At 53.3% G+C, this 25826-nt stretch overlaps 2 protein-coding genes across 2 annotated transcripts; one reads left to right on the top strand and one right to left on the bottom strand.

Annotated features, from left to right (window-relative positions):
• Window positions 1-623: 623 nt before the first annotated feature.
• Window positions 624-4618, top strand: LOC306815307 (Fc receptor-like protein 3; the record flags this gene model as incomplete). The annotated part of the gene is made up of 10 exons (XM_079331894.1): window positions 624-694; window positions 1313-1333; window positions 1422-1652; window positions 1911-2165; window positions 2265-2543; window positions 3007-3276; window positions 3366-3454; window positions 4231-4252; window positions 4372-4422; window positions 4509-4618. The coding sequence occupies exons 1-10, from the start codon at window positions 646-648 to the stop codon at window positions 4616-4618; spliced, it is 1377 nt and encodes a 458-aa protein (XP_079188020.1). The 5' UTR covers window positions 624-645.
• Window positions 4619-16708: 12090 nt separating this feature from the next.
• On the bottom strand, window positions 16709-17641 carry LOC306815314 (olfactory receptor 14A16-like; the record flags this gene model as incomplete). Its single annotated transcript, XM_079331900.1, has 1 exon — window positions 16709-17641. One exon carries the CDS (start codon window positions 17639-17641, stop codon window positions 16709-16711), a length of 933 nt encoding a protein of 310 aa, XP_079188026.1.
• Between the last annotated feature and the right edge of the window lie 8185 nt (window positions 17642-25826).

Here is a 25826-nt window from a genome sequence, read left to right on the forward strand (position 1 = left end):
ACCTGCTCAGGTGTTCCCTGGGATGTGTGAGCCAGGAAAAAGCCCAGGGGTGTGTGGGGCAGAGAGGCAGAACCTCTCAGGACAAGTCTGGGTGCCCCCCTGGCCATGAACACCCTGTGGGGGCTGTGCTGGGCACTGAGTCAGCCAAAATCTGAGACACCCTGTGAAGGAGTTGTGACCTGTGTGCCTACCCAGCCATTGCACATCCCTGTTTCCCCCCGGGAACCAAATCATGATACCCCCGTTCTTTTGATCTCTCCTCCCCTCTCTTGGACAACAGTCCCAGCTCTCCCATTGCCCAGCACCACCATTGCCTTGATCCCATCCCAATGGCTGTTAGTTCCACCACAAACCCCTTCCTGAGGGTCCCTTTTTTCCCCTGACCCCCATGCCCTGGACACCCATCCCTGGCTCCCTGCAACACCTCAGACTCCAAATTCTGGCAAAACTCTGTCCCTACCATATTCCACCATCACCCTCACGTCTCACAAGATCCCTACCCTGCCCCCATCCTGTCCCCACCCTGCCCCCACCAAGAGCCACCTACACGTGAGGACAAGACGTGACCTCGTTTCCTGTCCCTTCATCCCAAGAGCCGCCAGCCAGGGGACAGGTGGCCCCAACAGCGAGTGACAGCCAGTGCCCATGGCCAGGGACACCGGGATGGCCGGGAAGGTGACGCTGCTCCTGTGGGGTGAGTGCCCCGGGCACGGGCCTGACGCCCTGGGGATGGGCCCTGGTGAGGCAGAGAGCAGTGGGGAGGGGGCACAGGGGGGCTGTGGGGACCGCTGAGGTCCCCAAGGCCAGCAGAGCCAGGGCATGGGCATGTACTCCAGTGTGATCAGAGTCATGGGGTGGCCGTGGGGACAGAAACAGAGGAACTGGGATGTGAGGATGGAAACAGGGGATCGGGGTGTGGAGACAAGGATGTGGCCAAAGGAACCTTGGGGTCGGGGCAGCTGTTTGGGACAGGGAGACAGGGATGCAGGTACAAGGGTCACATTCTGTGCAGATGGGGCATGGTGACAGGTGCCATGGGAATAGGATCACGGGCACAGGGCCATGGGGATGTGGCTGCGGGTACAGGTGCTTTAGGGCAGGGGGAGGTGACCTGTGCACACATGGGGTGTCCACAATGTCCCCATGTCCTGCCTCAGCCCAGGGTTACTTCAGTGTTTCTGTCCTCAAAACCTCCATGCTACACCAGTGCTCCTGTGGGGACAGTTTGGGGACAGACACCACACCAGGTCCCCCAGGTGCTGCTGTCCCCATGGTGCCAGCCCTACCCAGCCCTGTCCCTTCTCTCTTCCAGCCCAGACCCTCAGCCTCGCTGGTGAGTCCTCGGGGGATGCCATGTCCCTGCCCCGCTGTCCCCAGCCCCGTGGTGGCCCTGGCAGGCTGGTGTCCCCTGTCACCCGCAGGTGCCCAGAGCACCCAGCTCCTGGTGGAGCCCCCCTGGACGCCGGCGGTGCTGTGGGACAGGGTGACACTGACGTGCCAGGGCTCGGGGACCGCCGGTTCCACCACCTGGTACAAGGACTGGCGGCGCTGGTGGCAGGAGGGACCCGACAGCTTCACTGTCACCGAGAGTGGCACCTACCAGTGTGAAAGACCCAGCAGTGGGCTCAGCCCCCCCGTGATGGTATCACAAGGTGAGTGGGGATCTGAAATGCTCAGGGTGGCTCCCTGATAGGTCTGGTTGGGTTTCACTCGGTGAATGGATGCACATCCCTCGTGTGCCGAGAGCCTGTCCCCTGCACACAGGGACAGCTGTGTCACGGGGGTGCTCCTGCTGTCTCTGGGACCCTCCCATGCAGTGGATACTGCACCCAGATATCCCCGGTGCTGTTGCCACCCACTCTGGACCTGTCTCGGGCTCCTCAGTGTGACGCGACTCTCTGCTCCCACAGACTGGCTGGTGCTGCAGGTGCCAGCACGGGCACTGCTGGAGGGGGACACGGTGACACTGCGCTGCCGGGGATGGCAGGACAATCCTGTCACCAGGGTGCGATTTTACAAGGACGACAAGGAGCTGAGGGGGTCCCTCAAAAACACAGAGCTGTCCCTGTTGCCCCTGGAGATGCACAACAGCGGCCGCTACCACTGTGGGGGCTTGGTGCGAGCAGGAGCAAAAGCGTCAGCACCGGTGACAGTGACAGTGCACGGTGAGCACCCCCACAACTGGAACCCCAATATCCTGACACCCCCAAAGCCACTTATCAGTGTACTCAGAACCACCGTCCCCACCCCCATCTTCTTCCCAGAGCTCAAGCCTGTCTTGGTGCTGGAGGGTCCCCCCGAGCTTGCCGAGGGGTCCCCCCTCAATCTCAGCTGCCTCAGCACCCCCAGCCCCCTGCGGCCCCCAGCCCCCCTCCTGTACCGCTTCTACCGAGATGGGCAGTTGGTGGGGGGCCCGCAGGGGTCCCCGCAGCTCCTGGTGCCCGCCGTGGGGGTCTCCCACTCAGGGAATTACAGCTGCGAGGTGCGCTCCAAGGGGGGGACCGTGCGGAAGAGCAGCTCCCGGCTCGGCGTCACGGTGCGCAGTGAGTGCAGGGATGGGCACGGGGAGCCCCCACAGCCCTCACAGGTCTCCCATTCCTGCTCAACCCTCTGCGTGCTGCCCTGCCTTCTCAGCTCTCTCTCTGGTTCCCCACATCATCCTTGCTGGTTCCTGCATCCTCCACCAGATCCCCACAGTTCTTCCTGGGTGTCCCTCTCCCTCTCTGATGTCCCTCCATTGTCCATGGCCCTTCCATCACTGTCTGGGTCCCCAAAATCTTTCCTGTGCATCCCTTCAACTTTCACCTTGTGTCCCCTCTCTGAATATCCCATCCTTCCCTGGGGTTCCTTCCTTCCCTTTCGAAGCGTCCACCCCACTTCACCCCTTTCAGCCTCACTGAGATCCCCCCACCCCCTCTCTGATCCTCCCACTCTCTGAGTCTCTCACTCCCCCCTGCTGTTCCCCACTCTTCCCATGTCCCCAATCCCTCCTATGTCCCCCTGCAGGGGTTCCGCCCTCAGGGGTGTCCATGTCCGTGCAGCCCCCCGGGGCACGGGTGGCAGTTGGGGACCGCCTGGTGCTGAGCTGCACAGTGGCCATGGGGACAGGTCCCCTGTCCTTCTCCTGGCACCGGGGAGGCTTGGGGTCACCTCTAAGCAGAGGACCTGACCTGGAGCTGTGGAACCTTGGGGACAATGACAGCGGCCACTACCAGTGTCGGGTGAGCGATGGGGACAACGTGGCTGAGAGTGTCCCCCTGAATGTCACTGTCCTGGGTGAGTGGGGCCCCCAGACTGAGGTGACACCACCCAAAGCATTCCCATCCCCGCCTCACCAGGTGCCAGCCCTGTCTCTGTCCCTGCAGTGCCCGTGGCCAATGCCACCATCACTCCCAGTCCCCCGGCACTCCAGGTGTGCCCAGGTGACCCCGTGACCCTGCGCTGCTCAGTGCAGGTGGGCTCAGCCCCTGTCACCTTCACCTGGCTGCACAACGGGCACGAGTTGGCCCGGGGTTCCCTCCTGGAGCTTGGGGCCGTCGATGTGGGACATTCGGGCACCTACCAGTGCGTGGCCACCAACCAGCTGGGACAGGACGGGCACCGTGTGTTCCGGGCACTCAGCCCAGAGCTGGCCCTGGAGGTGACACCACAGGGAACCACTGGACACCACTGGAACACAGGTGGGGTCACACGGGGTCATTGGGATTGCAGGAGCCCTGCAGTGACAGGTGACCCTGATGTGTCCCTTCTGTCCCCACCAGTAGCCGCAGGCCTTGGTGGGTCCCTCCTCTTCCTTGTCCTGCTTGTAGGTGGAGCTGTGGGTTGGCACCGATGGAACAACATGGGTGGGTGACAATGGGGACAATTGGGGGCCCCGGGGACAATGGGGGCCATGGAATTGTGGGACTGATGGGGCGGCACCCACAGCCAGTGGCTTAAGCACTCAGAGTCTTTCCCAGAGTACTAAAGGGTTTGTAGGGGTGTTGGAGGCCTTACAGGGATTTAGTGGGTTCATACAATGGTCCTGGGTAGAATTTGGAGGTTGAGCCATTCTACCAGGCTTGACATTCTGGGGGCACAGAGCACTGGGGTGGTTCAGGGGTTCTGGGAGGCACCACGGATGCTCATGGGTCCTGGGGGAAATCGAGGGTGCAGTGGGGTTTCAGGATTCCTGATGGGGGTCAGGGCCCTGGGGACCCCACAGTTACCTCTCCCCTCTTTCCTTTGCAGCTGATAAGAAGCAGCAGGAAAGGTGAGTGGGGGGCTCAAATCACACTCTGGCCTTTGACCCCAACCCCCAACACCTCCTGTTCCCTCCCACACATCCCCTTTATTCCCTCAGGGCACCCCCACAGCTCTTGGCCTTTCCAGAGGAGGGGGAGGTGCTGTACACCCACGTCGTGTGCACTAAGCAGACAGGGGGTGAGTCTGGGCTGGGACACACTCAGAGTGACACGTCACCCATGAGTGTCCCCCTGCCTAGATGTCACAGTCAGTGTCTCTCACAGTGTCCCCCCGTGTCACCACACTCCAGGATCCCCAGGTGACCTATGCGGAGCTGCCAGCAACCCATGGGCGACCACAGGAATGCGGGGACATCTACGGGAATGTGCTGTGACACTTATGGCACTGGGGGCACTGGGGGAACTAGAGATCCCTGCCCCATGTGTTCCCTCCCCCTTGGTTCCCGTGGCTGCCCACTCCGCCCAGGATGCGGCCACGAATGAAAAGTCCCCATATGGGGTTGCCCAGAGCTTCCCATTCCAGTGCTCCCAGTTCCTCCAGGGTCTACCCATTCCTCCCCCATTGCCTTGGGGCACAGGATGTTTGTGCCTCTTATTGGACATAAAACACAGCATCTGAATTAACCCAGGAGAAATAGTGTTCTGTGTGTTTAGATCTGCAGGCTCAGCTTAGACCTAGGAGAGTCCTGGTCAGGCTGTTGAGCAGATTGTTGTCTTTGCAGCAGTTCTGGGGCTATCTCAGTGCCTTGGGGACAGGCATCAAATGATCAATTGCGGCATTTCCGGACTGGTTCCCTCACAGCTGCCCCTGCAGGGGGCTTTCCAGGCAGCCCTGCTCTGAAAACCATCAAAGGGCCTCACAGAGCCACTGCTTGGGTTCACACTGGCTTTTGTGCTTTTTGCAGGGCTGAGCAAACCACAGCCAGGCCTTTTTTGGCCACAGAAAGAATTCCCACCCTTGCAGGAGCTTGAAAGCTGTGAGAATCAAAGCCAAGGGGGCGGGACAGCCTCAGGTCCTGGCTGCCACCTGGGGCTGGCCAGAGCAGGGCTGGCCAATGCCCATCCCTGTGCAGTGGCCATGGTGAGAAGGTCCAGAAAACTTTCCTTGCATCCAAAGAAGCATCTTGTAGGCAGAGCTAGAGGCATCTGAGCCCCAAAATATTTCCAGTTCAGCCACAGTAGTGCAAAATCCCTCAGAGAGCCAGAAGAGCTGTGCTTTTGTGCACAGGGGTGGTTTTGCAGCCCAGCTGACCTTCATGAGCCCTGACCCTAATTACAACAGATCATCGAGGGCCTGCTCCTCCCCTTCATCCTCCCCCTTTCCATCCTCCACCTCCTTCTCCTCCCCCTGTGGCTGCTGTGTCAGGACCAGCAGTGGCCCAGGAAGAGCAGCAGCTCCAAACGTGCTCTGGAGCCCTGAGGAGCCCTGGCAGTGTCAGCAAGGAGCACCTGCCTTCCTCAACATGCCAGGGGAATTCAACATTCCCAGAGCTGCTGTGCCAGGGCTGAAGGAGGAAAAGGCAGTGAGAGGATGAGGGTTTTCAGGAATTGTGGTGGAAAGGCACAAGAGGTGCTGCTGTGGGCCTGAGACCTGCCTGGGGTTGGGTGCTGCCTTCCTTGCGTTCCCATCAGGGAGAGCGGTGGCGGGTGTTGCGCAGGGTGTGTGCCTGGGCCGGGACACTGCTCCGCTGCCACCGGGCACCAGGATCCAAGCTGCTGCCTTCGTCTCTTCTGCCCGGGCGCTGCCGGTGCTGGTGCCGGCACTGATTGGTGCAAAGCGTGAGTTTGCCAAAGGAGCGATTTGGGCTCGTCCCTCCCGCCCGAGGCCGCCATGGCCCCTGAGGGGTTGGAGCTGGCACCGGGGCGCCCCCTGCTGGGCGGGAGTGCTCCCTGCAGCGCCCCCTGCTGGCCGGGAGTGCTCCCTGCAGCGCCCCCTGCTGGCTGTGGCCATAATTGCTCCAAAGATTAACCAACAGATCTGAGCTGAAATTTCAGTTCTTGTCTTGCTGTTTGTTGAGTTGTCCTCTATAAATTTCCTAGAAATGAACTATTATTCTTTTTCTAACATTTTTTCCTGGGAATCCACATAACTTTCACATTTATATCAATTTGGTGGGACCACTCCTCTTTCCATTCCAGGAAGGTTCCTGCTTTCCTTGGCAGATGTTTCACTTCAAAACCAAGACTGTTTCCAACTCTTGGGTTCCAGCATGGATGGGGCAGACACTCCAATACAAGACAGAATAAGACACTTGGGTACCTCATGCTCTGCCTTTTAAGCTTTTTGGCCACCATAGGCCACTCCCAAGGTGGGACTCCTAGTTACTTGGCCACTCAGGAGCTCGGTTTGGCAGAGTGCCCCATTGCCCCCAGTGTGCCATGGCTGACAGACTGACTGACACATGGGGCCCTGTGTCACCAAAAGCAAGGCCTGACCTACCCTGCCCCACACAGGAGTTCCGAAATATTATGAGACATCCAACTTCTCCTTTCCCTAGCATCCCACCCTGAGCCATGGCTTGATCCCCACTGCCCTGGAAAAGCGGGAGGCTGAAGAATATCCCCAGGGGTTTTGTGACATTATTGTGTGGGGAACAAGGCACAGGAGGGGTTTGACACAGGACAGAAGGGAATCCAGCGCACAGGTTTTAGTGGGAGCCCAAAATTGGAGAATCCCATTCCTAAAGCCTGAGAGCTGGACAAAGAAACACCATCTCTGCCAGCTGAACCAAAAAGCTGCATTTTGGTGCAACTAGGAGAGCAACAAGTCATGTGTTTCCCGAGCACTGGGAGGAGAGATGAGGAGCTGTGGGTGTACTGGGAGTGCTGAGACGGGCATTGCAGAGGCACTGGGAGTACAGGGGCACTGGGAGAGAGAATGGGAATCATCTTGATCTACTGGGAGCAATGGAGAGGCACTGGGAGGGGAAATAGTGAGGCCTTGAGGGTACAGGGAACAGAGTGAGGAGGGAATAGGGAAGTGTCTGAGTGTTCTGGGAGTACCTGGATGTGGAATGGGGAACCACTGGTGTTAGTGGGAGGAGGGTGGGGAAGGCCTTAGGGGTTCAGGGGGCATTGTGAGCTTTGGGTGCCCTGTGCAGCCTCACACTTGACATCCCAATTGTGTCCACTAACCTGTGGATCATGAGCACCCATGGGAGCAGTGGGGGGACACACATGTGTGGCTGCCCATGGGTGGGGTCCCACAGTGCGCCGAGAGCCCCCCATTGTCCCCAGTTCCCCCAGTGCCCTTAGAGCCCCCAGTATCCGTGGAGCCACCCCCATGCCCCCAGTTCACCCCAGAGTCCCCCTGTGCCCAGCTGCGCTCCGAGTGTCACAGCACAATCCCATAGATGTCCCCGCATTCCCGCGGTCGCCCATGGGTTACTGGCAGCTCTGCATAGGTCACCTGGGGATCCTGCAGTGTGGTGGCACGGGGGAACACTGTGAGAGACACTGGCTGTGACATCTGGGCAGGGGGACACTCATGGGTGACATGTCTCTCTGCATTTGTCCCAGCCCAGACTCACCCCCTGTCTGCTTGGTGCTCACGACATGGGTGTACAGCACCTCCCCCTCCTCTGGGGAGGCCGGGGGATCTGGGGGGCCCTGAGGGAATAAAGGGGATGTGTGGGGGGAATGGGAGGTCTTGGGGGTTGGGGTCAAAGGCTAGAGTGTGGTTTGAGCCCCCCCACTCACCTTTCCTGCTGCTTCCTGGCAGCTGCAAAGGAAAGAGGGGAAGGGTAACTGTGGGGTCCCCAGGGCCCTGACCCCTCTAGGAATCCTCAAACCCCACTGCACCCTCGATTTCCCCTAGGATCACTGAGCAGCTCTTGTGCTCCCCAGAACTCCTGAAGACCTCGAGTGCTCTGAATCCCCTTGAGTCCCTAGAAGCTCAAGTCTGGAATGGAGGGAGAACCTCCAAATTCCCCCCAGATCACTTAAAAATTTCCCAAAATCCGTCCAAGGCCCTCCAGCACCACCCCAAAACCTTCCTGATTCTGAGTAAATGTCCTGACCACTCAGCACTGCGCATGTCAGGGACAGATCTGTGCCCCTGAGGGACTCCTCCAGCTCTTCTTGTCCTTGTAAAATTGCACCCTGGTGACAGGCTTGTCCTGCCAGCCCCGGAAGTGAAGTATCACTTTGTTCCCCTCCAGGAGTGCCCGGGCTGGCACCTGCAGCACCAGTCGCTCTGCGGGACAGGAGGTTCTCGTCACACTGAGGAGCCCAATACGGGTCCAAAGCGGGTGCCCATGGAACCAGGGACATCTGGCTCTAGTGTCTTCTGCACGGGAGAGTCCCAGGGACACCAGCAGCAGCCCCATGGCACAGCTGTTCCCATGGGATCCCACCACACTGGGATGCACTGGGATGATCTAGGATGCACTGGGATGGACTGGGATGCGCTGGGATGTCCCTGTGTGCAGAGGACAGCATCTCACCGCATGAGGGGTGTGAGGCCACAAACAGAGTGAAAGCCAGGCAGACTTATTAGGGAGCCCCCTTGAGCATTTCAGATCCCTCCTCACCATTTGACACAATCACAGTAAGGCAGAGCCCACTGGCAGGTCTGTGACACTTGTAGGTGCCACTCTCGGTGACAGTGAAGCTGTCGGGTCCATCCCACCACCAGGGCCACCCGTCCTTGTACCAGGTGGTGGCACCGGCGGTCCCTGAGCTCTGGCAGGTCAGTGTCACCCGGTTCCACAGCACCACCGATGTCCAGGGGGCTCCACCAGGAGCTGGGTGCTCTGGGCACCTGCAGGTGACAGGGGACACCAGCCTGCCAGGATCAACTCGGGGCTGGGGACAGAGGGGCAGGGACATGGCATCCCCCGAGGACTCACCAGCGAGGCTGAGGGTCTGGGCTGGAAGGGAGAAGGGACAGGGCTGGGTGGGGGTGGCCCTGCAGGGACAGCAGCACCTGGGGGACCTGGTGTGGTGTCTGTCCCAAAACTGTCCACAGGGGAACATTTGTGTCGCATGGATGTTTTGGGGACAGGCACACCTCAATTACCCTGGGCTGAGGCAGGACATGGGGACACTGTGGACACTCCATGTGTGCACAAGTCACCTCCACCAGCCCTACAGCACCTGTCCCTATGGACACATCCCCATGACCCTGTGCCCATGATCCCATTCCCATGCCACTTGTCCCCATGATCCATCTGCACGTGGCCCTTGTCCCTGTCCCTGCATCTCTGCCTCCCTGTCCCCAGAGCTGTCCCAGCCCCAGAGTTCCTATTTCCACATCCTTGTCCCCACACCTCAATCCCCCTGTTTCCATCCTCACATCCTACTTCCCCTGTTCCTGTCCCCCTGTTCCTGTCCCCACAACCACTCCATGGCTCTGGTCACACTGGGGTACATGCCCATGCCCTGACTCTAATGGCCTTGGGGACCCCCAGGGGATCCCCCAGCCCCCTGTGCCCCCTTCCCACTGCTCTCTGCCTCACCAGGGCCCATCCCCAGGCATCAGGCTCGTGCCCGGGGCACTTACCCCACAGGAGCAGCAACACCTTCCTGGCCATCCCAGTGTCCCCGGCCATGGGCACTGGCTGTCACTCGCTGCTGGGGCCACCTATCCTCTGGCTGGCGGTTCATGGGATGAAGGGACAGGAAATGAAGTCGTGTCTTGTCCTCATGTATAGGTGGCCTTTGGTGGGGGCATGGTGGGAACAGGACAGGTCATGTGGTTCATGGTTGAACATGGTGAGGAATGTATTTTGCACGAATTTGGAGGCTTAGGTGGATCATGGGTTTAGGGGTAAGTGGACACCAAGGATGGGTGTTCCGGGGACTGTGGTGCCAGAGATGGGGTCCCATGGGAATGGGATTCCCAATTGTTGGGTGGATTCAGACTCAGGGATGAGGGTCCCAGAACAATGTGTCCACCAGGGATTTGTGACCATGGGATGGATCCCAGGGATGGGGGCCCCAGTGAGATGGTATGTAAGGAATGAGGGTTCCGTTGTTGGTTTTCCAGGGGAATGGTGGTGCCAGGTGTGAGCAGGGGCTGGGTGTGCCCTTCACAGGGTGCCTCGGATTTTGTGGTGACCCAGGGCTCAGTGCTTGGGTGCTCATTTCTGGGTGTTGGGGGTTGAGTGTTTTTTTATTACTGTGTCAATTTAAAGAATTTTTCCCATTATCATACCAATGGAGCTGGCCCGGTTACACCCAGGTTCTTTGACAACTCTAGACAAAGTGGTAGGTGGGAGCGGCTTCCAGAGGGGCTACTCATGTTTCCTGGGAGCTCGGAGGAGGACCTCCCCTCTGCAGCCACACAGCCAACACAGGAGAGCCAGACGGTCTGTGATCACCTGCCCTGCATCTGCCCCGTTCCAGCCTCCTGCTTCTGTGGGCACAACTGATCACCTGGACACAAACGGTGAGCGAGGAGCCGCCGCTCCAGCCCGTTCCCACCCGAGACTGGCGTGGCCACCCCTCCCCCTCCCGCCTCCGTTCCCTCTTGCTCTCTGCAGCTCCAGGCATTGTTCCAGCTTCAGCACCGGGACCGAGCACAGAGAGAGTGTTCCTGCAGCTAAAGAAAGGACTGGAACAGAGTTATCTGTTCTGTTTTGTAGGTAATTTTAGCAACTGCTGTTGTTTCTGCTTGTACAGTTAGAAATATTAGTAAAAGTGCTATTATTCCTACTCCCCTATCTCTGCCAGAATTCTTGATTTAAACAATCATAATACTTGAAGAGAGTGGAATTAAAACCTCTATTTCAAAGAAAAACTTCTGCCTTTATCAGCAGACACCTGTCCTTCAAACCAGGACACATTTTGGTGTCCAAACACAGGGCAGAGGACACTGAGTAGAGAGTCAACAGGAATAACAGCTCTCTAAAATGGCAATGTTTTCTGGTTTAATCCGGTTTGGGCTCCATGTGGTCACAGATATCTCTCTCCCATTTGCAAACCCTTATTTCAGTACGGGCTCCCTCACCAAAGTTACTGTAGCTATTATCTGATTCGTTTGGTGGATTGATTATGTCAGAAATTCATTTTTTAAATTTTTTTTCTGGGAAGTGGCAGCATGGATCCAGAGCTATCGTACTCTAACTGCGTGTTTCTGGGGTTATTTCAATAATGGTACTTACTGTGAGGTAATGAATGCAAGGGAAATTTTCTCCCAACCCATCACCCCATTTTTTGAGGTTAATTACCCCAGCAGTTTTCAAGGATTTCAGATCTGCTTTAATTGCTAGTGTTATTAATCAGTGGCTGATGTTGCTGATAGGCCTGTTCTATTTAGCATTCAGAAACAAGGGAATATTGGCTTGGATAACAACCCTGATACCTACCCCAGGAAATAGAGATGTTGCCCCAGAGCCTGATCCTGCCCCAGGGGCAAGGGATGCTGCCCCAGAGCCTGATGCTGCCCCACAGCCCATCGCAGAAATGAACCACCCATAGTGGGTGGGGGCTCTAGTGAAGGATATAGGTCAGATGTTGAAGGAGCATGGCCAGATGTTGAAGGAGCACTTTCCCCAGATGGTGAGAAACCCTCCCCCTGCCCTAAAGAGGGAGAGTCTGATGATGCTGCAGTGGAACCCAGAGATGTTGTATCTGTCCAGGTTCCAGCTGGATCACAGGAGCAGCCACAGCCAGCAGCAGTCGCCCCTGTGGAAACCAGAAAATCTATGATTAAAACAAGGCAACTAGATAATGGGGATCAGAAAGGAGGGCCCTCACAACCAGCAAGAGAACCAGAGGTTCAGATCATCACTGAGTCCTCTCATATGAAAGTCTCCTTAACCTGTGAAAAGACATTGCTCGGTGGGGCCGTGAGCCTTTTACAACTTGGTTACTTCAGGTCTGGGACCTTAAAGGAACAGATGTACAACTGGATGGAACTGAGGCCAGGAATTTGGGATCCTTGGCCCAGGATTCAGGTGTGGACCAGATATTCGTAAGGGAGCAGGGCCTCCTTTCCCTCTGGGACCAGCTTTTAATGAGTGTGAGAGAGAGTTTTGTCCACAAAGAGAGAATGCAGGAGCACCACCATAGAATGCGCTGGAAGACCCTTGAGAAAGGGATCCAGCAGCTGAGAGAAGTGGCAGTATTAGAGGTACTTTTGGGAGGGATGGACAGCATGACAATGACCCTGACAAGGTCAGGTGCACAGGGCAGATGCTATGGAATTTGGCAAACCTGGGGCGATCTCAATACACCACCTTCATTGCAATGATCAATGCTGATAACCACCAAGAGACAGTGTGTTCTGTTGCCAGCAAACTCAGAAATTTTGAGAGTATGATGAATGGCCCAATGCAGGCTAATGTCTCTGCCGTGGTCAAGGACCTCCAAAAAGTCCAAGAGGAGGTGAAGGGAATGAGAGGGTTGAGAGGTGAGATGAGGGATATGAAGGAGGAGATGAGGAAAGAGATGAGAAAGGAGATAGGAGAGGAGATAAGGAAGATCATTGTGGCACCAGTACGAGTCACAGGTCCCAAATCTAGAACCCAATTCCCCTAGCTAGGAAGAGAGGGTACACCTCACAAGCTGACCTCGGTTCTTCCTGCGAGATCATGGGGAAGACATGGGAAAATGGGATGGGAAACCCACTTCTGTCCTGGCAGCACAGGTGCATCAGCTCAGGGAGGGAAATGCTAACCGAGGGAGCTGCACTAAAATGAAGGTAGCCTCAACCTCCCACAAGCAAGGTGCAGGGTATTACAGCAAGGAGGATGTTCTGTCAGATCCCCTGGAAGGAACCTCCACTATGTATGCCCAGGAAAGAAATAATAACCAGGGCTAGAGGGGCCCTGCCTCTAGCCAGGGAGAGGCATGGGATGACAGGATCTATTGGATAGTGTGGGTGCGATGGCCTGGCACGTCAAAGCCACAGAAACATAAAGTGTTAGTTGATACTGGTTCACAATGCACCCTGATACCATCAGAAGATGTGGGGAAGGTACCTGTTTCCATTGTTGGGGTGACGGGGGAATCACAGGAATTCACTTTGCTGGAAGCTGAGATTAGCCTGACAGGGAAGGGGTGGCAGAAACATCCAATTGTAACTGGCCCAGGGGCACCGTGCATTCTAGGCATAGACTTCCTCAGGAAGGGCTACTACAAAGACCCAAAGGGGTTCAGGTGGGCTTTTGGAATAGCTACTGTAGAGACAGAGAGCATTAAGCAGTTGAACACCTTGCCTGGACTGTCAGAAAACCCCTTTGCAGTAGGACTCCTGAAAGTGACTGAGCAACAGGTGCCAATTGCCACCATGACAGTGCACCACCGGCAGTACCGGACAAATCGAGATGCTGTGATCCCCATCCACAAAATGATCCGTGATCTAGAGAGCCAAGGGGTGGTCAGCAAGAGCCACTCACCCTTCAACAGTCCTATCTGGCCTGTGCAGAAATCTGATGGAGAATGGAGACTGACTGTGGACTATCGGGCATTGAATGAAGTGACTCCACCGCTGAGCGCTGCCGTGCCGGACATGCTGGAACTCCAGTACGAGCTGGAGTCCAAGGTAGCAAGGTGGTATGCCACCATTGACATTGCAAATGCATTCTTCTCCATTCCTTTGGCAGCAGAGTGCAGGCCTCAGTTTGCTTTCACCTGGAGGGGCGTGCAGTACACCTGGAACCGACTGCCCCAGGGGTGGAAGCACAGCCCCACCATCTGCCACAGACTGATCCAGGCTGCACTGGAGAGGGGTGAGGCTCCAGAACATTTGCAGTACATCGATGACATCATTGCGTGGGGGAACACAGCAATGGAGGTGTTTGAGAAAGGAGAGAAGATCATCCAGATTTTGCTGGGAGCCGGTTTCGCCATTAAAAAGAGCAAAGTCAAAGGACCTGCCCGAGAGATCCAGTTCCTGGGAGTGAAGTGGCAGGATGGACGGCGTCAGATCCCCACTGAGGTCATCAATAAGATCACTGCAATGTCCCCACCAACAAGCAAGAAGGAGACACAAGCTTTTCTAGGTGCTATCGGCTTTTGGAGAATGCACGTCCCTGAGTACAGCCAGATTGTGAGCCCTCTCTACCAGGTCACTCGCAAGAAGAACGATTTCCATTGGGGCCCTGAACAACAGCAAGCTTTTGCCCAGATCAAACAGGAAATCGCTCATGCAGTGGCCCTTGGCCCAGTCAGGAGGGGACCAGAGGTAAAGAATGTGCTCTACTCTGCAGCTGGGAACCATGGTCTTGATACCGAAATAATGAGAAAAAGGACTAATGTAGATATAGTAGTAGTCATGTTAAGGCTTAGAAAACTGCAGTTTTCGGGCAGGCCCTGAGAACCTATCTTGTGAAACAATAGTGAAAAGAATTAGTAGAGCATATAGAACATTTAGAACTGTGAAAACAATAATCAAAGGATTTAGTAGAGCATATAGGACATCTAGAAACTTTCAAGATAAGGCTAAAGTATAATAATAATGAATAAAGGGTTCTGGTGATGGGCAAACATACAAGGGGGATTAAGGGGGGTAGCCTATAGTTCTGAGTAGACAAGCATGCAGAATTTATAACTTTTAGGAATGATACCTGCAAGATTTATGTATCTGTATTGTTTTGAAGAATGTGTATTTTTGCACGTAGACCACTTTGTAAAAAGGTATAAAAACCTGATGGAAAAAGGGAACTGTGGGATCCTGACTTTGGACGCTAGTCCGCAGGTTCCCCGGGCCCTGAATAAAGCACCGCATAAACTAACTCTGTTAGTTTGTGTTCTGTTTGGGGCATCGGGCAACACTGCTGGTGCTTCAGAGTACTGGTAAGTGAAGATCTGGGTAGCTACCAATATTAACACTTAATCAGCATTTCATGCTCCTTCAGGATATCCAGATGTCAGGGCTTTTTGTTTCAAAGCAGCAGCTGTACCATCACTCTCTGGGGAAGAACAGTAAATGGGAAACAGCAACTGCCAGCATTGCAAGTATGGGGAGAAACCTGAAGTGTCTTTGTCAAAAGGTGAATAGGAAAAGTGTAATTACCTAAGCCAAAGCTTCATTAGGATAGCAGGATCAGTTCTTTACTGCATGCTTGCAACAAGACCATTTGCAACCTTTTTTTTGTATCTCATGCAGGAAAGGAGCTGTTAACCATCCCATGCTACTTATACCCACACTGGGATGCAGTTCACAATGAAGCAGATTGCTGGCTTTGTCACTGCCATCCCTGCTACCCTGCAGAGAACCATAGTGCATCCCATGCCTGTTTTGCCTCCAAGCAAAGCTTGGCTTGTCATATTAGGTGGAATAAATAAAAGAGTAATAAAATGGACAATTAAATTGATCATTTTGAAGGATATACTCATGTTCCCATATCCCAGCCCTGTACCACATGCTCCCAAGACTTGTCACTCATTATCAAATATTCTAATAGAATTCTAATAGAAAAACATCAGCTCTCATGCTACATGTGAATAAAATTGCATCAGATCATTTAGAATTCTGCTGTTAGGAACAGGACAAAATCCTTCCAACACTCACTTGAAGTTGTCCTGGATTTCTGCAGTTCTGTGTGGAAAGCTGCTGTAGGCAGAGTGTTTGGAGTTGGTTTTATGGCCTTTAAAAAAGATGTGTGGAGCAGTATGTAGGGCTCTCCTAGCAGAAAACTGTTTGTCCAAGAGCAGGGCCATGGTGCTTGCAGAAGCAGAGCGGCCCCACTCCCAGCCGTCCCACCAACAACTTCCTGCCTGGACGTCCTCCTACCTCCACCTCCACATCCACGTATCCGTTGGAGCACCAGGACTGACACTGACCCTGAGATCTGTGAGCAGAGTCCCTCCTCCACCCTTCCCATCCGGAACACAGCTGTCATCACTCCCAGCAACCCTGCAGCCATCTGGAATCACCACACATCCCCTTGCTCACCTGCTAGCTGGGACAGTACATGCACCACAGGATAAAGTAGCCCACAACCAAATGAACACTTACTAGGTTCCTATTCCATTTTATTATTAATTTCTTAGATGTTGTTTTTTTGTTTGCCTTTATATAAATATATATACCAGTAAAGAACTGTTATTCCTACCCACTGTGTCTCTGCCTGAGAGCCCCTGATTCCAAAATTAAAATAATTAGGTAGGTGGAGGAGATCAGGGAGAGGCCCATGCTGGCCTCAGGGGCTGATGGCATATTTGCTCACTCAGCTCCATCTCCCCACAGCAGCACCATGGGGGTGCTGACGCCTGCTCTGTGCAATGCAAACAGGGGCTCCTGAGCCAGTGCTGCCGTGTCTGTGCCTGTAAGAATGTGGCACCTGTGTGAGCTGGGGAGAGGCCAGGGCTGCAGAAAGCGGATGTTGTTGGCAGATGCATGAGGACGCTCTGGAACGCTGCCCTGGGGAAATGAGAATTGGTACAAATTATGACATTTCTTTGTGGATAATATTAAAAAGAAAACCAAGTAAAAAGAACCTCCAAAATGAAACCACCAATAACAATCCAAGATTACTTGAATTGCAAATGATTTGCGGAAACTGGCAAGTTGTTTAATTTTTCTGATGCCATTCAGTCATCAGTTTCCATACTGCACTTTTTATCTCCTGATTCCTCAGGCTGTAGATGAGGGGGTTCAGGGCTGGAGGCAGCACTGAGTACAGAACTGACAGTGTCAGATCCAGGGATGGGGAGGAGATGGAGAGGGGTTTCAAGTAGGCACACAAGTCAGTGCTGATAAACATGGAGACCACAGCCAGGTGAGGGAGGCAGGTGGAAAAGGCTTTGTACTGTCCCTGCTCAGAGGGGATCCTCAGCACAGACCGGAAGATCTGCACATAGGAGAAAACAATGAAGACAAAACAGCCAAATGCTAAACATGCGCTAACCACAATCAGCCCAAGTTCCCTGAGATAGGATTTGGAGCAGGAGAGCTTGAGGACTTGTGGAATTTCACAGAAGAACTGGCCCAGGGCATTGCCCTGGCACAATGGCAGGGAAAATGTATTGGCCGTGTGCAGCAGAGCAGTGAGAAAGCCACTGGCCCAGGCAGCTGCTGCCATGTGGGCACAAGCTCTGCTGCCCAGGAGGGTCCCGTAGTGCAGGGGTTTGCAGATGGACACGTAGCGGTCATAGCACATGATGGTCAAGAGGAAATATTCTGCTGACATAAAGAAAACAAAACAGAAAACTTGAGCAGCACATCCTGAGTAGGAGATGATCCTGATGTCCCAGAGGTAATTGTGCATGGCTTTGGGGACAGTGGTGCAGATGCAGCCCAGGTCAGTGAGGGCCAGGTTGAGCAGGAAGAAGAACATGGGGGCGTGCAGGTGGTGGCCGCAGGCTACGGTGCTGATGATGAGGCCGTTGGCCAGGAGGGCAGCCAGGGAGATGCCCAGGAAAAGGCAGAAGTGCAGGAGCTTCAGCTGCCTCGTGTCTGCCAGTGGCAGCAGGAGGAAGTGGCTGATGGAGCTGCTGTTGGACATTTCTTCACTCTAGGCAGTGTGGACTGTTGAAAGAACACATTGACAAGGCGGAGCCAACTTACTTGAGATAATCCTAAGCTATTTTAAATGAATTCCATTCAAAATTACTACTTTCTAGTGAGGGAAGTTTGCTAAACTTTTTTGAATAGGTGTTTTATTGCTGAGTTAGTGCCTCACCTTCAGCATTGCTGTCAGCCAGAATACTGGAGATGCCAGAGAGAATATAGGGCTCCCTGTGCCCCAGTCGAGTGTGACTTGCTGGTTTCACATAGGTGCCATTTGCTTATTTCATTTCTATATACTTCAGGGTGTTCAAACATAAACCATTGCTGAAAACTAAAGTAGCCCTGTTGACAGCTCTAATTTTAAATAGTTTTTTACAACCCTTGTATATTGTCTGAGCATATAGACAGAAAGGGGGATATGAAGTGTTGGTCTGGGTCCCTGTTGCCTGTGTTTGTGCCCACTAGGAGCTATTCATCTCTATCCAAGTCTTGTCCCTGCCAGTGCTCCCTGAGCCCAGCTGGGGGCTCAGCTCTGCTCTGCACACCCCTCCCATCACAGGGCACTGCCCAGGAGCATCTCCCTGCCAGCAGGGTCTTAAGGCCACCTCAGAAAATCTGAGATGCTTCAAGTCAAGGTGCTGCTGCTGCTGTCTGTAGGCAGAGGAGGGTGAGGAGGCACTTTGTGAGGGAGATCTGAGGCAGATCTGCTGATGCCCAGTGGGACAGTGCAGGAATCTCAGTGACACAGACACACCTGACAGCCCCTTTCCCATGCCTTGAGGAGAAAGCTGAGAGCAGCTCTGGCCAAGCAGCACCATCTGCACAGCAGGAGGAATCTGCCCTGATGGGGATGGCTCCTTCTACCTCCAACTTCTCCCCACAGTTCATGAGGAGCTCCCAGGCAGGGTGAGAGCTGCCCCTGGCAGATGGCACATGCCCTGGGCGGGCCAAGAGCCCTGAGGGTTGCAGGAGCTGCTCTTTAGGACAGCCCTGGGCAGCTCTGGCTACAGCCCCAGCTTCAGCCCCTGCAGCTGTCCCTGGCAGCAGGAGCCATCCTGCCCTGTCCCTCTGACAGTGCCCAGGGCAGTCCTGCTCTGCAGCACATCTTCCTCCTCCTTCTGTGCCTCAGAGAAACTGGGAGAGTGCTCCTGGCACATCCCCCAGGCTGTGGGCTGTGTTGGCTCCAGAAGATTCCTCCAGGAGCACAGGGGACATTGCCCTGCACCCACAGACTCACTCTGTCCAGGGCTGTGAAGATGTTTCCCCAAGTGAAGTCTCAGCTCAATGTCTTGCCAGTCCTGATTGCCTTTAGCCTGTGTGTGCCTGGTCCTGTCCCCTCAATGCCTGCAGGCAGTGCCCTCAGCCCTGCTGGGCTGGGAGAGGAGCTGCTTCTCAGCAGAAATGTCTTTTTGAAGTTCTTCTTGGTTGAGTCTGGGAGCTACCTCTGTGCCAGAAGCCCAGCCCAGCTCAGCAGCACAGACACAGCACAAGGATTTTAATGACCCTCACAGGGATTTGGTGCTGTTTACATCAGATTAAGTCCCTCAGTGTGTTAAAGAAACTTCTCAAGAGTTGCAAGATAAGCTGAAACACCAAATTTTCCTGAAGTTTTAATGGATTCTGCTGAGGGATATGTCTGTGAAAGTTGATCACACTTTGGTATTTTTCAGTGCCCCCATACCACATTAACTCTTTCCAGTGTGTCAAAATACAGGCTAAAGGACCAGCCTTAGAAATCTCCTTGCTTTGTCTTGTACTCATTACATCCTCCTTCTTGTCTTACCCTGTTTCCACCCAAATCTCTCTCCACACAGCCTCACAGTCCATTCCCAATCTTTCTCCCACACACATGCCTGAGTTGCAGGTATTGAATGTGATTTGCTACACACAAACTTTAGGATCCTAGGTGCAAAGTCAGCTTGGTTAGGATGTCTCGATTTACAGTGAGGGCATAGACCTTGTAATCTCTCAGAGGAACAATAACAACGTTGTTCACAAATCATGCACTGCAACAGTAACCATGCAGAGTACTAACTTCTAGAAGCCCCAAAAGCCTCATAACACCCACAAAAGCAAGCTATTCCTCTTCTCTCTTGAATGTCCAGACCCTCTTGTGCAGACTCTTCCCAGTCCAAAGCTACCAACCTCCCTGCTGAAGTTCAATATATTCCGTCCAGTTAACAACACAGAAAACACAGGGAAAATTACAAGTTTGCTGCAATTGTAACTTTTGTAACATGGTGGTAATATTACTCTAAAATACACAATGACCAGTGGAAACTGGGGACCGGTTAAGCCCAAACACCGAGAGTTACAGGGAATACCGTCCCCCTTAAACCGGAATTACCCACACACAACCCGAATCCAAAAGTCAAAATCACTGCAGGGAAGGGTATCTCTTTATTAAGGGAGAAAGCATCCACCTCTTGTCAACACAGCACACAGTATACAGCAATTTTAGCGATCTCCCAATCACTTTGTTTATCTCCAGCCGTTTCAGTTGCCCAAAATGAAAACACAGATTCAAGCTCCCTCTCGCTTCTTCCTAAGTACCTCTCACCAATCGCACAGTCATTCACAGAGGCAGGACCCAATCAAAATAATGATGAAAATAGCAGCAATAAATAAGGATTTGCCCAGTTCACACAAAGAACTGCTGGTGGATCTCCCTGACAGAACAAACCCTTTCTGTGGCCACTGCACCCTCCCGATGATTGCAAGCAAAACTGCCCAGGCTTGTGCTGAGAACAAAATGTCTTTTGCATCTTGTCAGCTGCCTTTTAGCCATGTGTAGGCCTGACAGGCATACACATCATTTCAAACATGCAATTTTGTCTTCAGTCCAGCAACATGTCTTGTCTGTCCCCATGATGAGCAGCTGGGGACCGGAGGTCCCTCTAGGAAGGTCCCAGAGACATCCATAGCCCAGGCTGGTCTTGCAGCCAAACAGTTTCCCATGGGAAACTCGATAACTGATAGAGAAAAAAGGACTCTCCAGCCAGTTTAATTTAGAAAGTAGTATATTTATTACAATGCTGGGCAAGCCCAGGAGAAATCTCCCACAAGGATGTGCAAAATACCCAGGGCTCTTGCCTTATTTTTTCCATCAAAATCTTACATATTCATTTAGTTACCCAATATGCCTATGGATATGAATTACCTAACACCCCATACCCTCACTTTGTATTAAATTAGCTCAAAGTTCTTTTGCACAGTCCTTGCGCAGTTCTTTTCTTCAAATGGGTCAGTGGATGTTTGAAATGGGTCAGAGGTCTCCTAATGATGAAGTCAGGGAGCCTTCCTTGCCTTCAGCTTTTCACCTTGGTCTTGTTCCTACGTTCTCGGGCTCTTTGTCCATAGTTCAAGTTCCCAACCTGGTTCTGGCTGGTTGCAGGGTCCAGGTGCAGTTATGGTTTCTTCACTTCAACAATATTCCAACTGCCCAACTTGATGCAACAAAGCCAAGCAAGTGATTCATTTTCTTATCTCTACTGGCTTAACCACTGATTATTAACTTTCTACATTGCTTCTACTCTGATCATTATATTTATAGCTTCCATTCCTCAGATAATCTCTTAACCCTTTGATTTTTGCATCAGAAAGATGATGCTATGATAGATACAAGCACAATCAAGGTGTTGTATCAGGATGCTCTGCCTGGATTGTGGTGAAAATGGCTTGAAAAATGCCCTGTTTGCAAAGCTTTCAGTGGTGGATGGAGAAAGGTAAGCTATGCTGCTTTTGGTGTTGAGGAAATGCTGAAACCAGCCTGACTCATTTAAACTCTTCCTGTCCTTGCTGGGATGAGGAGCCCCTCAGCCTTCCCTGCTCCAGGCTGGACAAGCTCAGCTCTCTCAGCCTCTCCTCACTGCCAAAGAGCTCCAGCCCCATCCTGGAGGCCCTTCCCTCACCCTGCTCCAGCTGCCAGACATCTTTGCTGCCCTGGGGAACCCAAACCAGGCCCCAGTGACCTGGATAATCCCCATCCTTGATGTCCTGGTCACACAGCCCCAGACCCTTGTCTCTGTGTCAGGCTCTGGGGTTGATTTGTGGAACACCCTTGGTGGAAGCTGTGGCCCAGGTGGAGCAGGGGGAACCCAGGGGAATGGGGACCCTGCTAGGCATGAACAGCATTGGGCTTCTCTGAGTAAACTGTGAGTGGATGCTGAGACAGAGTGACCAGCCAGAATAACAACACAGAAAGCACTGAGAAAAATTATCAGTTTGCTGCAATTGTAACTTTTGTCACAAGATGGAAATCTTACTCTAAAATGCACAATGACCTCCTGCAGGTTGAATTGGAGGCACTGAAGGTCAGGGACAGCCACTCTGTGTCTGGAATGCTCAGCAGATGCTCAGCTCAGGCAGCTCCTGCAGCCCAGGGCCAGCCCCGCTGTCCAGCACAGCAGCAGAGAGTTGGCTCCAGGGCTCCTCAGGCAGCTGCTTCTGCCCCAGGGACAGGCCAGCCTCTTTCCAGGGCTCCTCTGATTCCCAGGGGCTCCTGCTCTGCTCCTGGCACATGCCAGCTGCCCACAGAGCCTGTGCCAGGGGAACACGTCTGTGCTGGCTGAGCAGCCACTGCTGCAGCCCCTGCCCTGCTCCCAGAGCCCGAGCTGGGGCTGCTGCTCTGCAGAGCACGGGGGCTGTGCTGCCCGGGGCCCTGGGCTGCCTCTGCTGGGCTCTGCTGCTCAGCCTGGGACACAGAGGCAGCTGATGGTGCTCCCTGCACTGACCCCCTCCCACACAGGCTCTGCTGGGGCCGTGCAGTCTCAGAGGTGCCTGCCTTGTTTCAGGGCTGCCAGATGGCCTTGGGGCTGCCCTGCATCCTCCTGGGGAAGGTGCCTGAGGCTCAGAGCACTCAACGCCTGACTCCTTTCCCTGTGCCTGCTGTGTCCCTGGGGCTCAGAGCACTCAGTGCCAGACTCCTTTCCCTGTGCCTGCTGTGTCCCTGTGGCTCAGAGCACTCAGTGCCAGACTCTTTTCCCTGTGCCTGCTGTGTCCCTGGGGCTGCAGAGCTCTCCTGGTCACAGCAGACATTCACTCCATGATCTCCAGTTGACCCCACTTTGGGCAGGCCTGTGCCCAGTGAGCTCCACTCCCTGCTGCTCCCTGGCACACCCTGTCCCTGCAGGTCCCCTGTGCTCTCCTGGCAGCTCCCAAGGCCCTGCAGGCAAACATTGCCCTGCCATCAGCCCGGGGACAAGCTGCAGAGCCCCAGCAATGTTCAGAACAACCCATTCACCATGTGATGGGCACTGGCCACCAAAAAGCCAAACCTGACCCAGACCTGAGTCCCTTGATGGCCACACTGGGACCCTGATCTCATCCCACTGAGCCCTGGGAGAACAGGGAACACAAGGAGCCTCTTCAGAGTGTGTTCTTTGGGCCTGTTCCTGAGAGCGACTGTGGAGGAGAACAGAGCCTTCCTGTCCTGCCCTCAGGAGATCCCTCTGCTGATGGAGCTGCTGTGCTGGAGCCCAGCTGTGTCCCAGCAGTGCCCACGGCCTGTCCCTGCCTGTGCTCACAGCAGGTACACGCAGCAGGACAGTGACCAAGCTGCCAGAGCACTGTGGCCTCACAGCCACAGAAGGGCTGGCAAGGAGAGGGTGAAGTTGGGAAGAGCAGATGTGGGTAGAGCCAGGGCCATTTTCCCTGGCTCTGCTACTGTGCTGGGAGTCCCTCCACCTCTGCTCACAGGCACTGCCCTTGCAGAGACAGAGAAGGGCTGGGGAAGCACCTGGGTCACACAGGGCAGAGCAGGACACTTTATTTTACCTCAATGCGCAACGATCATGGCTCCTTACTGTCTATGCTGAACACAAGCACAGTAGATACTGATGTAGCAATACTGTGACTAAAGGCATCCCTTTATGGAAAATACTATGAAAAGTTAAAAAAAAAAAAGAAAAATAAAAAAGAAAAAGTAGAACACACCAAATAGAAACACATGGAACTAAGCAGTCTGGGCAGTCTGTAATCAGTTCCATTCTGAATGCTATGCAGAAACAAACAGGCACTTGATTGTTTCTGGAAACACATAGTGGTCATATTCCTCAGGGCATCCTCAAGCTCCTGATTCCTCAGGCTGTAGATGAAGGTGTTATAAATGAGATTAAGCTGAATTAAATATAATAAGAATAAGTGATAATTTGTTTTGCCACTGAAATATGGTCCTCCTTTCCCACAATCAAAAAGGGACAGCACTGAGTCCAGGATCGGCTCCAGGTGAGCACACTCTGATCCAACCTCTATCACATCGCATCCCCCAGTGCTCACAAAGCCACCTTGGTCAATCCAGATTTTATACAGTTTTTCATAGCCTGGAGCAGAGGTCTTTCTTTTTTGTTGTTGCACAGATTCATGTAGTCTTTCTCTGCATTGGGCTGGACAAAACCATGTCTGGGAAACAATGAATTTGGTGAATGCAGATCTCGGTTGATGGGAAGCCGGCATTCAGATGTAGCTTTCCTGATGGCTCTGGTTATTTTAATCATCAATAATTGATGGGTGCTCATTGCTTGGGTGTTTCCTGAACAGTTTCTGAAAGGGCTATCTTTGAACAAGTAATTATTTGGCTTTTGACTGGGAATTGCCACCAGTTGAGAATAATTTCAGAAACCCACAATGGTGGGGACTAATAGAGGTAACTCCTTGCTTTTTGTGTGGGCGGACGATTTTTCACTGTGGATCAGGGTGACAACCAAGTTGGGTCCTTCTCCTCTGTAGAGGGTGCAACAAGAGATGGTATTGTATATCTAATAAAAGGAGACCTATGTGCCCCAGGTGTGCCCTGGAACTCCTGAGATCCTATAATTCGGAAATAGCACATGATCAGTTCAAGATAGTGAGTCCAGTCTGTGGGTAAGGTTTAAAGCCGGAGAATTTGGATATTTTCGAAAAAGACTGGGAATGGTTCCAGCTTGGTAAAATTAATTATAAGGCTCCCCTTGCAGTTAAACTTTCAGTATTTGAGATACAAGTGTGTATTTATGGAATTTCTGCCTTGTCAAATAGGAGAAGGAAGCATTGAGCTATTGGAGAAGGGGGATTTCAAATAATTTAGAGGAGTGAGCAGAAAGAATCAGGACTGCGTGTGCTCAGTATTTTCGGAGGGGTTGTCGTTGGGTTGGTCAGCAGGGTGTGGTCAATGGGATTTGTCATTGGGTGGTCAGTGGGTGTGGTCAGTGGGGTGTTGGCATGGTTTCTAGGATATGGGTGTGGTCAGTGAGTGTGTGTAGTGGTTATAGTCAGTGGGTGTGATCATTGGATGAATGGTCATTTGGGTGGTGAGTGGGATGTGGTCTGTGGGTAAGGTCAGCAGGTCTGATCAGTCAGCAGGTGATCAGTGCGTCACCTGTTCCTATTTCTGTTCCATCATTTCTGCTCTGGTGAGGATGGATCCTCAGCCACTTGGAGGATACTGATGAATTTTACTACTCCAGAGGCCTCGTCTTTCTTGGCCTCTTCAGTTCCGGAATTCAGTGACAAAGGCTCATAAACATTTGTTTAAAACACCCTTAAGAAAAGCTCCTGGGGAAAACTTAAGTTTTCAAATCTTTGGTGGTTAATTGGATAGATTTCAAAAGTGTATTCCAAATGAATATACTATATTGAAAACAATGCCGAGAGAAGTAATTTCTCCTGGTTCTTTTCCTGTTTATAGATGGCTATCAGAACTGTCCAACTGATATTGACCCCCAGCACCTTCTAATGCAGTCTGAATAGATATGAAAATCAATACACTTCATGATGGTCAATCAATCACACTTTGTCCCCATCCTCATCCTCTCCTCACCATTTCCCTCATCCAACCCCTCAGACTCCTGTGGACCAGGAACAGTGCAACCAGCGGGACCAAGGCAGTGATTCTTGCCCTGTGCTCAGCAGTGTCTGGGCAGCACCTCAAGCACTGTGTCCAGTTCTGGGCCCCCAATTTAGGAAGGACATTGAGGTGCGGGAGAGTGTCCAGAGAAGGGCTACAAGGCTGGTGAGGGATCTGGAACACAAGTCCTGTGAGGATTAGCTGAGGGAGTTGGGGATGTTTATCCTGGAGGAGACTCAGAGGGGATCACATCACCTTCTACAACTCCCTGACAGGAGGGTGCAGCCAGGTGGAGTTGGGCTCTTTCCCCAGGGAACAGTGACTGGACAAGAGGACACAGGCTTAGAGCTGCCCCAAA

Source organism: Erithacus rubecula (assembly GCF_903797595.1).
Source record: "Erithacus rubecula genome assembly, contig: scaffold_114_arrow_ctg1, whole genome shotgun sequence".
Lineage (NCBI taxonomy): Eukaryota > Metazoa > Chordata > Aves > Passeriformes > Muscicapidae > Erithacus > Erithacus rubecula.